General features: G+C 40.0%; 2 protein-coding genes and 1 non-coding gene across 3 annotated transcripts in view; all 3 read left to right on the plus strand.

The window, feature by feature from the left end:
• The window catches only part of LOC139451102 (protocadherin Fat 4-like), a 134,891-nt gene extending 131,054 nt beyond the window's left edge, over positions 1–3,837 (plus strand). The window contains exons 13-14 of the mRNA XM_071232900.1: positions 2,962–3,278; positions 3,578–3,837. Coding sequence (XP_071089001.1) covers positions 2,962–3,278; positions 3,578–3,837 — 577 coding nt within the window. The remainder of the gene's footprint in view (positions 1–2,961; positions 3,279–3,577) is intronic.
• A 158-nt stretch (positions 3,838–3,995) lies between these two features.
• LOC139449495 (cadherin-related tumor suppressor-like) lies at positions 3,996–8,850 on the plus strand. The gene is made up of 2 exons (XM_071230918.1): positions 3,996–4,249; positions 4,646–8,850. The coding sequence occupies exons 1-2, from the start codon at positions 4,021–4,023 to the stop codon at positions 6,355–6,357; spliced, it is 1,941 nt and encodes a 646-aa protein (XP_071087019.1). The 5' UTR covers positions 3,996–4,020; the 3' UTR covers positions 6,358–8,850.
• A 4,267-nt stretch (positions 8,851–13,117) lies between these two features.
• Positions 13,118–13,188, plus strand: Trnag-gcc (transfer RNA glycine (anticodon GCC)). Its single transcript has one exon. It is a non-coding gene; the product is annotated as a tRNA-Gly (tRNA).
• The last annotated feature ends 2,907 nt before the right edge of the window (positions 13,189–16,095 follow it).

Raw genomic sequence — 16,095 nt, forward strand, 5'->3', positions numbered from 1 at the left:
ATAGTTTGTGTTTAAAACTTTGTGACAAACTACAGGTTTGGTGTTGTTTGTCCAACTGGGAAAGATTTAAGATTTAAACAGGCAAAAAACAAACTATTTCAGCCCCAAAATAAGTCCACGTATGCCTCTCTTTCAGCATGAATACAATTAGTGTCAGGTAAATAGTACCAGAATTATATAATGGCTAAGCTGATTTGTAATTGAATAGTTTAAAGCTGAGTAGATGGCATGTAAGTATTATGACAGTAGGAATGTGAAAAAAATTGTTTAAGCTGGTGAGTTATTTTATTATACTAGATATTTTCTTTGATGCAAAGATATGTGAGTTAAAAGTTCTCATGTCAGTGTGTTGTGGTTGGGCAGTTTGTTTTCAGGCTAAAAATATAATTTAGAAAAAATAACATTGATATTTAACATTTTCTCAAGTCAGGTGTTGTCATGTGTCTGTTTGGTTGATTAGGTTATTATAGCTCTCATTTTGCATTTCTTCACAGAGACATTCTTGTAGTTTCATAATGTATTCCTTCTTTCAAAATTAGAACATTAAATTTGAAACTTTGCTCAGTTCAGATGGTTGTATGGTTTTTTTACATATGAAGATGGTTATTTTAACTTATATTTTGGATGTCTCACAAAGAACTTAATAAAAGCTCAACTTTAATCCTAAACATTTCGATCCAGACTTGTCAGTGAAGGTGTATTATGTGGTTAAGACGTGTTATACATATTCAGATCAATTCAATTCCCCGATCGGTGGGTGTTGGCTGTTTTTGACGTCTTTTCTGTTGTGAGTATTAAGCACTGGGGGTCCTGTAGCGACAACGCGTTGTGTTGTGATCACGTGAACACCTGAGTTATCTCCGATGGGAAGTTTGAGATCATACAGTGACATACATTAAGTATTAACCTTGCCATTCACTGTTATGTATTATTGGCATGAAGAGGGATTTACTGCCTTTGTATGTTTTGAATTCAAATAGCAGTTAAAGGACAATTATGCCAAAAATTCCCCCTTTCTTATGCTTCAAGTCCTAATAATTTGAATAGATCAAATACCACACCCATGAAATTGCCTCGACAACCAAATGTTAACTTTGATCTCGTAACTGTGGAGATGGCACATTTATAAAACACTGATAATATGGTTTGAAACTCCACACAACACTTACATTGCTCAAGACTCCAATCCATGAAGTCGTGCAAAAGGCACTTGACATTTTTTCACACGTCAATTGGTCAGTTTTGATTCATGTTGCATTCTCAACTCCTTGGGGAGTACACATCTTAGATACTTAGAATTGTATGATGATGTGTGTTCTGAAATTCCAAGGAATGAATGACGTTACTTTGTGAGAGGTGTTTGAAGACAATTTACTAACACAGAACCCGTGAACTGCTTTCCTAACAAAGTTCATTACTACAGAAAGTGTAGACAGATTATGCTCCAATGTAATTCAACACAACAGCAACTATCTCAAACGCGTTTGGCGCCTTCAAAGGGGTGAAGACTCTGGTGAAACACTCTCGACGAAGAGCTAGATGACAGTGTGTGTCGACCGGGAGGCACTTCCTGTAGATTAGGGCGCTGATTGAGTATTCTCACATGGTGCACCGTGCATGTACACCCATGACATAAGACGCAAAAAGTGAAACGTTTTTCACATCTATCGCAAGCTATAATTTCTCCTGTCCTGCTTTATATTCATCACTCACTAAGCGTTTGATCTCGCCGGAGGATAATGTTGGCCAAGAATTCAAAATATAAGCCGAACTTGACAGGTGAGCCCTATCTGGCGGAAACACACACAAGGGGGAACTGCTTATGTAACGAGAAAATTAAATTTTGGGCTGTGAATTAACCAAAATGTTGAAAAGTTTAAATATTTATGTTTGAACCATTTGTATATTCTAAATCAAGTTAAAGCGTGCAACATATGTAAATAATATTATGGGTGTGTTGATGCGTGCAAATATGTGGGTCTGCCATCAGATGCTTCGGTTGGGGAAAGTAAATAGTTGATTTCTTAATGGGAAGATCGTTGTACTTTTGTACCTCAGGCTGAAATACCTTTGGCATGTACGCTGCATCCCGGAATTGCACTGAATTGTTTTATGTCAATTAGCCAATTAGAAATCTTGGCACATTATTAGTTACATGAGGCTGGAGATAAGAGGCTAGATTTGACACAAGTCTAGGCCCACCTTATTTGAATGGGTCTGTGATAATTTGTTTAGTTCATCTTTGAATGTTTAAATGATTAAATATTTGGCATGCGACATTTATGTGGCTAGCTGTTAAGAGTACTTACTTAGCAATGAGGATGCTGGCTTCAATTCGAACATGAGAATGATGTGTGAAGGTATTGCTAAGATATTGCTAAGGTAACTATATGATGTTAACCCTCAGAGACCAAAGATTTGTCATATGGAGGGACCTGTGATCTTTCATAGTTTTAAAAAAAAGTTTACTCCAGTTTAGGGTAAAAAGTGTTACAAGTTTTAGAAAGAATTGTCATTTATTAGTGTAGGTGTGTTTTTGTTTTATTGAAAACATTATTAAATAGTTTGTCTCCAAAGTCGGAAGATGCATGTTCAGATAGAGAACCCTTGTGTTCTCATTGATTGTGTTCAGATGGAGAACCCTTGTGTTCTCATTTATTGTGTTCAGATGGAGAACCCTTGTGTTCTCATTCATTGTGTTCAGATGGAGAACCCTTGTGTTCTCATTCATTGTGTTCAGATGGAGAACCCTTGTGTTCTCATTGTGTTCAGATGGAGAACCCTTGTTCTCATTCATTGTGTTCAGATGGAGAACCCTTGTGTTCTCATTCATTGTGTTCAGATGGAGAACCCTTGTGTTCTCATTCATTGTGTTCAGATGGAGAACCCTTGTGTTCTCATTAAGTAAACAATGTCCCGTACATTGACACAATGTGTTAATCACGTGTTTACTAATTCCAGGTCCAAGGTGGTGGAGTCAGTTGATGCCCTCAACATCGGAGGAGTCCGCAACATCTCCAACGTTCTCCAATACGCTGGAGATGTGCAGTCACATGACTTTGTTGGGTGTGCTCACAGCTTCGAGGTGAACGGCATCGACATGCTTGACATCAAAGGGGCCCTCCATGCGCATGGGGTCAGCGACAAGTGTCCGCGGTCCAACTCGGGCAGCCAGTGTGCCTTGGTGTCTTGTCAGAATGGTGGTCAGTGCGTGGACGAGTGGACGACCACCAGGTGTCAGTGCACGAAGGATTACATGGGAGATAAGTGTGAAGAAGGTAAGGGGCATGTTTTCTGTTGAAAATAATGAATGAAACATCAATAAGAATTCCTTCTTCATTTTAAGGAAAGTCCATTCAGTATGGGGTTTCCTTTGCATGTGTGAGCCTGTAATATGAGAACAAGAAAATCAGGTTTCGTTTTACTTATGCAGGTGTCTGCTTAATGTGTGATATAGTTGTCTAAGATATTTATAGAATGCAGTTTTCAAACTGGCAAGATTAGAAATGTTGCTTTTAAATCAAAGTTTGTTCTTTTGGACATTTTGTTATCAATGTGTTTGTCGTTGTGTTTGCAGAATGGAAACCATTTGGGTTTGGACCTGATTCAACAGTGGAGTACAAGGTTCGTGAAAATTTTCGCAGAGACACCAAAGTAGCGGAAATGAATTCCAGGGGAAAACGAGCAGTGGGCAGTTCGAAGGCTTTCCTTCGTTTCCGAACTACAAAATCCAGTGGAAATCTGTTATATGTTGCCATAAACAACAAGAAGTCTTATGTCTGGGTAAGTCATTCATTCTCAATGCTTCATTTGCTTATATGGTTAAAAACTTTCTGAGGAAAAATATTTAAACTTTCGGAAATGTGTTGACTTATTTTTATATAGATTTTAAATGTTTTTCCAGTTGAACATTATTTACAAAAATCTGAAATACCCATTATATATTCAGTTGGAATTTTTTTACCTGGAAAACTGTTGTGTTTTATTCAGATTGAGGACAGCAAATTGAAGTTTGTCCTGATGAACGGTGACGTCAATGAACCACTATCAATTGAGGGTGCATCTGTGACAGATGGCAAATGGCATAATGTCACTGTGACTGGATCGGGGAACAACTTCATCCTCAAAGTGGACGAAACTACCACTGACACAAAGAATTTTGGATCATCCTTCGACTTTTCTTCAGTTGATGTAACGGAAATGAAATTAAGTGGAGAAAGAACTGTTCCAACTGGCACCAACATACCAGGTAATGTTTGCTGGAGAAGTCATGGAGTTGGGGTGAATGTGTTTGTTACATCACGGCGTCAGCTTAATGCTGGAGCAAGGCTCCATTACTCAGGTCATTTACCAATTGTTTAAAAGTATGGTTGACACACTAGGGATCATAACCAGGACAAGTCAGATGCTCACATGATCAGCAGATTCTGGCATAACAAAGGGACACAACCCATTGCTGATTGTGGGACTTTGGTGGTAGAGGGGTGGGGATTAGAACTATTTCAATATCATAATAGGATGGATTATTTTCCTTCTTTTTGTTTTTAAGTAAATTAGATAGGTACTTGATATCATTACAACTTTAAGTTTATAATTAGGGTTAACGTCGTTTTACCAACTAACAATTTGTCTTTGTTGATTTCAGGTTTTGATGGGTGTATTTCCTCCTTCTTGATTGATGATGAGAAACTTCCATTCGGAGGATCGGATGGTCGGTACGAGATCACGGTGTCGGGAAGTGTGGAGACAGGCTGCCAAGCCCTGTGTGAGAACAACCCGTGTGGGGGTGGACAGACGTGTAGCATTGATGGAGAGTCAGTTGCTTGTGTTGCTGCCCCCGACAGCGGCGGAGGTCTCCAGATCGGCGTCATCATCGTCATCTGTTTCTTCACACTGGTTATCATTGCCATTGTCATTGTGTTCATCATCTTCAAGCGACGTGGAATGTGCCAGAAAACTTGTCTGAAAAGTCAGACGAAGACGAACGGCAACCTCGGCCACAGTCTGGGTGGGTCTCAGGAGAACCCAGACTCGGGATACGTGGAGAACCCAAATGAGGAAATGATAATCGGTAACCACATCACCAATGAACTGATGCTGCAGAAAAGTAGCTCACTCTCAACAAAACCGGATTTGATTGGTTCTAACTCGATGGGCCGTGCTCTTCCACAGCCAGTGGAATTAGAAGATGGGACTGTTATTGTAGAGAATGGTGGCAGTGTCAGTCACATGCAGCCATACGATGAGAATATTCCTGAGTGTTACGATCTGGAAAATGCTAGCAGTATTGCTCCCTCAGATATAGATGTGGCATTGCACTACAGACATTTACGCAATGGCCAGGGTCCAAAATACAGACCCAACCCTCATTCATATCAGCAGAAGGCTCTGTATGGTCGCCATGGCGAGAGCCCATTGACATTCGGCCCTGGTGGCCGTCCTGGTTCTGTTAGTCCGAGCATGCTCAAACCTCGCAATGGCTACAACAATCCTAGTTCCATGAGCGGGTCTGCTGTGTCGGTGCCGGCAAGGAACAGTCCTCATGTTCCAAACGTCCGGCGCCCCAACTCAGCTCAAGCAGTCATGAGGAACAGTCCGCTCCAGAACAATCACCGGGCCAGTCCTCTTGGCCAGCTTCAGATGAGAAACACTCCGCTGTCGCAGGCTCACAGTCGGAGCAACTCGGCTCACTCCCTTGGGAGCCATCACAGCCACAGCAGCTCCAGCTCCTCGGCTCCCAGGATCCCCACGTCACATCTACATAAGCCTACCAGACACAGCCGAAAGCATGGGGAGAAGGGCCTGACTGTTGAAGAGATTAACCGGCTAAATGCTCGCCCAGACAATATCGCACCTGTCAGCATGGCCGAAGCCTTGTCGTCCTCCAGTGGCGAACATAAATATCGGAGCATGAAGCTGCAGGAACAGCTGGACAGTGGAGTGTTGCTGGAGCCGCCAGACTCCAGTTCCGAGGACAGTGGAGCCAACGATTCATTCACGTGCTCCGAGTTCGAGTATGAAAATGACAGGACCAGAACTGACTTTGACCAGGGGTTGATATTCTCGAAGTTACCCGATGTACGCGAAACTGACGAAAACCCCGTTGATAGTCGTGTGAATTCTGATGGCATGGACTCTAATGGTGATTCCTTCACAAGTACTGTTGCTTCATCAGAGGACAATCCTTTCAACCCCAATCAAAAACCCAACGGGGCGTTCAATTTTGATGCCTTGTTGAATTGGGGTCCGAACTTTGATAAACTTGTAGGAGTGTTTAAAGACATTGCCTTGTTGCCAGACAATGAAAAGCAGGCACTTGAAGGAGTTCCAGGAAATGATTATGAAGAGTATGTGTAGGTATTACTTAATCAATGGCTATTAATTCTCCTTTTGTTACCACTGCAGTCATTTGTGAGATCTTCATTATCGAGAATCTTCCATTCATGCAGAATGGATTTCGGATTCAACTGAAATATATTACCTCAGCATCGAGTATCAAAATGTAGATATCCTTTTCTATGGTGTCTTTTAGCAATATGTACATGTTCATTTTTGAACCGCCATTTTTTTAATTGTAAATAATTTAATTTTTATTTTAATCTATTTCAACAATGGTGATTATTTATGTTTTGCACCAAAGAGCAAATTGTAGAGAAGGCTTTGCTGACATTGTTAAGTCAAAAAACCATTGTTCCAGATACAAAATACACGATACACATCAGATGTAAATATTGTCTTGTGATATTACGTATTAGGATGGAATGGAACGCGGTGACCTGTTTCTTGAGTTAGCAAGGCCTACTATTCTGTAGAAGACACAAGCACAACTGCTTAAGTGGAGGCAAACCAATGAATCTTGTCTGTGATGCGTACATGAACAAATACAACTTTCCTAAAAACTATTTGGCATAAATGTGAAAGTGCATCATCAGAATGACAAACAACTATTTATGATAACAATAATATTTGGAAATGTCCGCTCACTTATGTAATTAAATTATACAACACATTAGGCATCTGGTGATATGGAATGTCTACGAGCAGTGGACGACATTGCAAGTTGTGTATGTTTATGTACATGTTTTTAAGACAAGTTTGAGTAGAAAATGAGATTAATAAGACATAGCTTAGCAAAAAGTGACGCAAATCTTAAATTGCAGAAAAATGACCTTGACAAATCAAATGTCATCCTTAAGGGATGTTATTCATCATGTAAATCATTTTTTCATTCGTGTAATCTCCCTTTTTGAACCTTACATGCAACAATTGCTAGTTTCACGTCACTTGAAGGTAATGCTTCTGTGTATGCCTCTAGAGAAATGGAAGTTAAACATCACTTACAGTAGTTTCTATGGCAACACCACAAGGAGCACTATTTATTTTTGATACAAATTGTATGGTTGATTGTATGAGTGTGTTTGATATTTTTATTGTGTACAGAAAAGCTGCGTTTAAGATCCTGATATTTTACTCGTGTACAGCAATTGTGTCAGGTCTAACGGCAGATCATTTGCTGATCGGTGCATGTTATGTCGATATGTAAATTATCATCACTTGAATCGAAGTTCTTGCCAGCATCGCCCACAATTTGCAAGTCGTGTGACATTTTATGTTGATAACATTCTCATTGCTATATTACCGAAACCAAACTTGGAGATTCTTCCAAAACTCTTACACTTGGTTCATGCCCAAGGGCTCTCATACCTTGAATGAACCTGTGGATATTAGAGCAAATGTATATGGTCATGCAATTTGTCTTCGTGAAAGAATGATGTCACTATAACTAAAATGTCTACTAAAATATCTACTAAACCTTTGTGAGATGTGGTTTTGAATTCAGCGTCACTGAAGTCACATGTTCGCGTTCTCCTTTGTGTCACCATGGAAACAGTTGCCAGGCAGATTTTCATGTGATCGCCCTTGTAACATCCCGTATATGCTCACATTTTCGTTGTTTTATTGTCATGACTACCATGTACACAACGCCTTCCATTCAGCTGCAAAGAGTGGTACAAGAGTTGTCTCCCTTCACATTCCATACTTCATAGATAACATGTCGTCAATTCTTTGTATCTTAATCAGATGGCATTTCTTTCAGTTTTATCAATGACACAGTCAGTTACACAGAACCATTGACTGTATCTTGTTATGTTTAAAGTGCTGGTGTTAATGCAATTCCGTGGAAGCGATATTATTGGTAGATCGCGGAACCTGAAAGCCAGTTCATCATCGCCTTGCAATGTATGTTCATGCACTGATCTTCCATGAAGATATTGGTACCACATAGAACAACAATATTGGTATGTTGCGATCTATATGGTATCAATATTTCCATATTTCTCTGCATAATGCCAATAATGGCAGTCTTAAGTTTTTGAATTTGAAGTCAGTCAATTGTAACCAGTTACGCCAGTAGATTGCAGATCAAGAGGTGAAATAATGACGTTCATTTCAATAAATTAATTTTGTTTCCCTTCAGGCTATTCCTTGGTCAGTTCAAATTATTCCAATGAAAATAATGTGAAAAAATTAAAATAAAATGTTGTGATTTCACTTCAAATTATTCCAATGAAAATAATGTGAAAACATTAAAATCCAATGTTGTGAAAGTCATCACAAAGTCATCTATGACTGCAACTTACAGTGTGCTAAAGGAAGGCTTTAGTCTGCTATGGCCTTATACTCGACACCTATGCAATCTGCCAAAGACTGACAGTGTATCTTGTACTTGTACAGTTCTCATACAGTGGTATCGTAATTGTTATTCGTTTGTTTGACATTTGAATGCAAGGTGCGAACATGCTGTCATGTATCTGTGGTCAGAAATATAATTCAACATGATGAAATAAAATGCCAAATAAATATTTAATAAAATTTAGTTTTGTCTGTCATGATTGATGGATGGCATGTGAACACCGATCCACAAGGTTGAGGTATGGTGACACAGAGGTGGCAACGCTGTTGCAGTCAGCCACTGAAGTGCTGTCCATGTGCACAAGCCCTTGTGAACACCCACTGGACACCTTTTTACTCCAGATGTGATGATGTGTCACGGCAGGCTGTAAAATGGTTTTGTCGTTTTGGTTGACAGTGCACCTGAAGGTTGATGGTCGGTAAATAAGGGAGTCTGTTCGTTGGTTTGTTGTTTAACGCCGTATTCAAGCTATATGACGGCAGTCTGGACCAGACAATCCAGTGATTGATATGAGCATTGATCCCCGCTATTGGTATATGACATGCATCAACCAAGTCAGCGAGCCTGACCACCCAATCCTGTTAGTCGCCTCTTACAACAAGCATGGGTTGCTGAAGTCAAGCATAGTTGCAGTTTACGACAAGCATAGTCGCCTCTTACGACAAACCTGATTGATATTATTAGCAACGTCCCACACCGTTGGTGTAGGATGACAAGACGTCAACCAAGTTACCGAGCCCAAATACCAGATCCATTTAGTTGCTTCTTACGACAAGAAATTAATTATAGGTGTCTATACTGACATGAAATCTTCAACAAGCAACAGATGCCTTCCTTATATGAACATATGTATATCATGCAGGCTGGGGGGAAAAAGCAAGGAAAGAATATAAAGAAAAGGACTGAGCGAGTGAGTATGGTTTTATGATGCATTTAGCAATATTCCAGCAACATCACCACTGTGTCATCAGAAATGGGCTTCACACATTGTACCCATATGGGGAATTGAACTCGGGCCTTTAGCGAACACTTTAACCACGATGCTACCCTACCATTTCTTTAATAGGACTGATTTATGGCACCTTTAATCTTGCTTCTGTGTCTGTGCTACGGATTCAACATAATTAATTTTCTACATATGTAAACATCACAAAATAAAAATATTGACTCTTAAGAAAGTAAAAAGGTTATGGTTAAGATAGTAAAGTCAGAACCAGCACAGAGCAACAAGAATGACATGGGCAGGATCAGGGATGATGTCATATGACAATAGGAACTCTACAGATTAGAAGCCTGCTCTAACTTTAGTACTACATAAATACTCATGTCATGGTTGTCAGCTTGCCAAGTCTAATAAATGTTGCTTTTGCAAACTCCCAATTTATTTACCAGATTTACTTGACAAATTGCTAGAGTTACATCAAGACAAACTTCGTCAGGTAAGTTTATGGTTCTGCAGGAGCAGAGGTCTCATTGCGGACATAACCGGCTGAATATGTCGGCAGGGAAAGCGTCATACACCTGCAGGCCACATTGGGGGCACATCCTACTGAATGTGACTGCCTCCGTGGTCTAGTGGTAGAGCGTTTGCCTGGCCCGTCATACCAAAAGACATTAGAAGATGGTACTTGTTGTTACCCTGCCTGGCGCTTGACATTATGGGGCTAAAGCAAGGACTGGTTGGCTCGGGAGTCAGTATACAGTGAGTGGGGTATTCATGTTAAACTGCGCCATGGTATCTCAGTGGGCTAGCGCTACACAATCGGTATTGGTTCGTACTAGTGCACGCACACACGATAAGTGCAATAAACCCCCATTTCACCTCACCTCCTGAATGCCAGCAGCGAAATCCCTGTACACCAGCAGGCCTCACAGTTTGACATTTCCTCGTGCTATTTTCCTGGTACTGAAAACAAACATTTTGATGCACAATTTCACAAGGAACCAAATTCTAATGAAATAATATTACAAATTTATTACCTGGTTCAACTTTATGAGCTGGAAGCAATTTTTTTATGATAACACAATTGCCAACATCAATCTTAAAAGGTTGAAACTTTGTCTTAATTTATTATTTGGTTGCATTGGTGAGGTGGTGTGAAATGGGGTTTAGGTCGCGTTCAAGATTATCGCACTTATATAAACATGTGCATGAGTAGGTGTGTGTGGCTGCTTCTACTAGTCCGGACTAATGTCGATTTTACTGAGATACCATGCCCCAGTTTAACATGAATACCCCACTCAGACACAGTATACTGACTCCAAGCTGACCAGTCCTTGCTTTAGCTCCTTAATTCATAGCACCAGGCAGGGTAACAACAAATACCATCTTTTAACATCTTGTGGTATGACGCGGACGGGGATTGAACCCAGACCTTATACCACTTGACCAGGGATAAGGTCATGCATTAGTGACCAAACTGCTCTACATCTAGAGGCTGACATGAAAATAGGGGTTGCATAGGAAAAAAATATTATTTTAATCTCAAATCAAATTTAATTAAAACCCGTAATCACAGTGTTTCTTTGAAGATGAATCAATATATAGGTCAAACCAAAATATAGTTTCATAAAAGAAGATCCTCCTTGCCAAAGTGATAACGGATAATGACAGCAGATACAGATGCAGATTTGTACTACCAAGGCAAATCACTTGGATACGGTGCTTGTGTAGCTGAGTGGTTTGGCCGTTTTCCAGAGCACCAGTTCCAGCAGTTTGCGCGTGACGACATCATACATGACAATGAGATACCAAAACATTCCTGACGGAGGTAGAACATGTGTGACTCCGCTTCCAGCCTTCCTAAGTCATGTTTCTGTCGTGTAAACACACAGCTGCAACTGATGAGGCCTGGCTCGGGCTGTCAAGGACACGATGTCTGATGCTACCTACGGCTGTAAGCTGGGATTGCATGTACCGTATTCGACGTAGTAGGCGCCCCTCTGTAATAAGCGCTCACCGCGATATTTGCTAATATATTGCCTAGTGAACAATCCCAATTACCACCCCTTCCGATCAATGTACACAAGACTTATTTATTCGTGTATTATACACACTCGTGTGTTATACACATGCACCCTTAATTGTGGCAATTAAATTCTGGAAAATATATCTGTCGTGTATAATACGCACAGACTTTTCTTTTGTATCATTTCGGGCTGTCAGCATAAACCACAAAATTTTCAATCTTTCAACTGTGGGGTTTTTTTCCACCAAAATTATATTATAATAAGAGCACCCTATTTCTAATTTTGAGAGAGCCCTGGTCGCTTATTACGTTGAATACGGTAGCTGGCGTGCATGCGATGTTGCAGAGTAACTCAGCTGTACTTCTATGGTCAAGCAAGCAATTACAGAATTCATTGCTAAGCATTTACATTCCACTGGAGTTGTCGCATTCCTTGGTTAGGTGACTGGGTTCGAATATAATTTTTGTATATGATGAAATTTGTTGTTTTAGCTGTTGCCATCTTATTCATTATTTTAGTGAAATCAATACTTCACTTGTTGGTATGTTGGTGTCAGTATTTCCATACATCATATTTCGGTGAATAATCTATCACAATTTAATTTGTGGAAATATATTCCTTTGTTCGTGTGTGATCGTTTTTAGGATAATTTCATACAATACTATTAGGCATATTAATTACGCTAGATACGACATTGTGCTTGAAACTCTGATACCCCCATTTCAAATCGTTTAAGTAATCAGTTATCGTAAAAGGGAAATTTATTATTTAAAAATTCAATTTGATAACTGTAATTCGAATTTGTAATATCAATTCCAGGATTATCAAACAGGACATGCTGGTGAATTTCATTAAACACTACAAGGGAGTGGTGCAATAATGAGAAATCTGGCATCTTTTAATTATAATTTGGGTTGATGAAATTTGTAATAAATGCCTGAAAGTTGTATTACAAAGATTAAAAGTTCATTGATTTTCGGAACGAGAACTTGCATTCAGACGTAGTTAGATGCGGCAGTAAAATACCACCAAAAATGACGGATGTCGGTCAAAGGGAGAGAACTCTCCAACCCAGACGAACTGGATCAATGCATTTATGGACGCTTAACATGATTATTAATAATCGGCTCTTGCAAAATATTGTGTCATTACATTTCCGACACATATATTTTGAATTGTTACAACAAAACCTGCCAACAAAATGTGTTTGAAATGGTTGTCACGTGACCCAAGCAACACGTGGTGCTATATTATGAACCGAGCCACGTTGCGTCCCGCCTTTTTTATTCTTTCAAACATGATTTCCTTTTAGCCTTTTCCAACCATGGTAGATCGCTGTTTTAAATATCACCATGAACCAAATGTAAATTGAGTTAAATACATTATTCTAATTTACCAAATAATGTCAAAATTGAAGTTCAAGATTCAACAAACCTGCCCCTTCATTCGTAAGCATCGGTGGTCTAGTGGTAGAATACTCGCCTGCCACGCGGGTGACCCGGGTTCGATTCCCGGTCGATGCACATTCTTTTTGTTTGTTCCTCACTGTTTTTCTAGATTTATTTCTTATCTTTATAATAACTAATCATAAAAAAATTCTGATTTTGTTAAATATGATAATATAGATTTGAATTAAGGTCAGACATTGAATTTGTTGTTTTAACGCCCAACTCAGCAATATTCCATCTATATGAGGCGGTCTCTAAATAATCTAGTCTGGACCAGACAATCCAGTGATGGACATCATGAGCATCGACCCACGCAATTGGGATGCGATGACATGCATCAACCAAGTCAGCGAGCCTGACCACCCGATCCCGTTAGTCGCCTCTTACGCGAGTAAGTTTGAACGTATTCAACGTATTACCAAAGTTACAAGCAGCTAAAAACCAAGGTCTACCCAGAGGAATGTTGAAAATATTTGATATTGTCTGGAGTGCCATCAGCAATTATATAGCCAATATACCCTAAGTAAGTCTATAATAGATGGAAAGTCCAGATACACTGCGGTTTCAAAGTTTCTAAATTTCTTTTTATTAAAGTTATCTAACAACTGTTAAAATATGTTTACCTCAGAGACTAGACGTTAGCCTGTGTTAAACCAAACTCTGAAACATTGTTGAAAATACATGCATGCATACAGCGGTAATCACGGGTTACACGTGAGTATAATAATTCCCCTGCATACGTACGAACTTTCAATTGCATATATTCGCGATGACCGTTCTCTTCTCAATGTACCGTATATAAATGAGCGGCGAAGTGAGTGAGTATGGTTTTACGCCGCTTTAAGCACTATCTCAGCAATATCAGGGCGGGGGACACCAGAAATGGGCTTCACTTATTGTACCCATGTTTGGAATCGAACCCGGGTCTTCGGCGTGATGAGCGAACGCTTTAACCACTAGGCTACCCGACCGCCCCTTGTCGTCCTGAGAGCCATTCAACAAAGCAGTTCCGCGCGAAGATGTCCGTAGTATTTCGAATGAGTTTGTTTCTGAATAAATAAATTGCAAGTGATTTCATGGCATTTTATTGTCTAAACAAACACTTACTTTGCGTTTATTTTTACATTAACCGAAAACAAACTGGGCCAAGCTTGATAACTTGTTTGTTGCATTCAGAAATATTCCAGCTGTATGACGGCAGTCTGGACCAGACAATCCGGGGATTGACGTCATGGGCATCGATCTATTTAGTTGGGACGAAGTCAGAGTTGGTTGGTTGGTTTTGTTTAACGCCGCACTCAGCAATATTCCAGCTATATGACGGCGGTCTGTAAATAATCGAGTCTGGACCAGACAATCCACTGATTAATATCATGAGCATCGATCCACGCAATTGGGATCGATGACATGCATCAACCAAGTCAGCGAGCCTGACCACCCGACCCCGTTAGTCGCCTTTTACGGTAAGCATGGGTTGTTGAAGACCTATTCTACCCCGGAATCTTCACGGGTCGACGAAGTCAGGGAGCCTGACCACCCGATCCCGTTAGTGGACTTACCCGCATGAAATGATGAAGACCAGTTCAAAACCGGATTTAATTGTCACGGGGTGTTTACTAATATAATAGAATTGGTGGGGTTTTCGTTGCATTTTTTGCGCCGATCGATGTCACTAATTCCGTATAGCCTACAGCTTTTTGTGTTATTGAGTTATTGGTTTAATATACACCGTGGAGTTACTATTTTTTACCTATTTTAGTAAGAAGAATTGACTTTAATGTTTTACCCCTATGAACGCAAATAATATTGAAGTCAATTCACAGAGTTCGTAGCGGTGTATGCTGCTCATGCATCCAGTATATAACATTTCGAGGTTATGTTGTGGTTGGTTGGTTGGTTGGTTGGTTGGTTTAACGCCACACTTAGCAATATTCCAGCTATATGAAGGCGGTCTGTAAATAATCGAGTCTGGACCAGACAATCCAGTGATTAATATCATGAGCATCGATCCACGCAATTGGGATCGATGACATACATCAACCAAGTCATCGAGCCTGACCTCCCGATCCCGTTAATTGCCTCTTACGACAAGCATAGTCGCCTTTTACGGCCAGTATGGGTTGCTGAAGACCTATTCTACCCCAGATCTTCACGGGTAAGGTTATCTTGTGTGTGAATGCACTCTGCACACGCTTCTTTTATCTTCCTGCTTTAGTTTCTCTGGTCAGCTTACTATATATTGTGTAAAAAAAGTAAATTAGCTGGTAATTGTGTTTCGGAAATCAGCTCCACTGTTTGCATGCTGAAAAGGATTCATTGGGTATTTACTCATGCTGTTTTTATACATTTGAGTTATTAATTTAATGCATGCTTTTCTGTACGCAAGTTAGGGGTGGGGTGGGGTGGGGTGGGGGTATTTTAGACAAATACGCCTGACCACAAGGATCGGGTATGATGAATCCACCGCATTAAACACATCATAATGCAAGTAATATAAAGTCAACAAGAACTAGGAAGTCAACGATATTTAATAAATAACAAGATTCCATATACAATTTATCTATAAGGCGCCAATCTGTGGAAGCTTCATGTTCGGAAGACCCGGATGATTTCAAATCAGGAGTAAATAGAATGTTCCAAGATTCTGTCAATGTCCTCTGATGTGTTGAACTGGTTATGACGAAATCCGATATGTCGATTTGGCCGAGTATATTCTGATGTGTCGACCTTGCTATGGGTATATCCCGATGAGACGATATGGTTATGATGAAAGCTGATGTGTCAAAATTATGAGTATATTCTGACAGAGACCATATACCGGTATATGGTGTCTGATTCTGATGTGTCGATCTGTCTATGACTATATTCTGATGTGTCGAGTATATTCTGATGTGTCGAGTATATTCTGATGTGTTGATCTGACTATGAGTATATTCTGATGTGTTGATCTGACTATGAGTATATTCTGATGTGTTGATATGG

This window comes from Haliotis cracherodii, unplaced genomic scaffold (assembly GCF_022045235.1).
Source record: "Haliotis cracherodii isolate W230 unplaced genomic scaffold, xgHalCrac1.p SCAF_8, whole genome shotgun sequence".
NCBI lineage: Eukaryota > Metazoa > Mollusca > Gastropoda > Lepetellida > Haliotidae > Haliotis > Haliotis cracherodii.

Coding starts and splice junctions, on each gene's coding strand:
- LOC139449495 (XM_071230918.1), top strand. CDS start 4,021: ATGAACGGTGACGTCAATGAACCACTATCAATTGAGGGTGCATCTGTG. Junction 4,250..4,645: donor AACTGGCACCAACATACCAG/GTAATGTTTGCT, acceptor TGTTGATTTCAG/GTTTTGATGGGTGTATTTCC.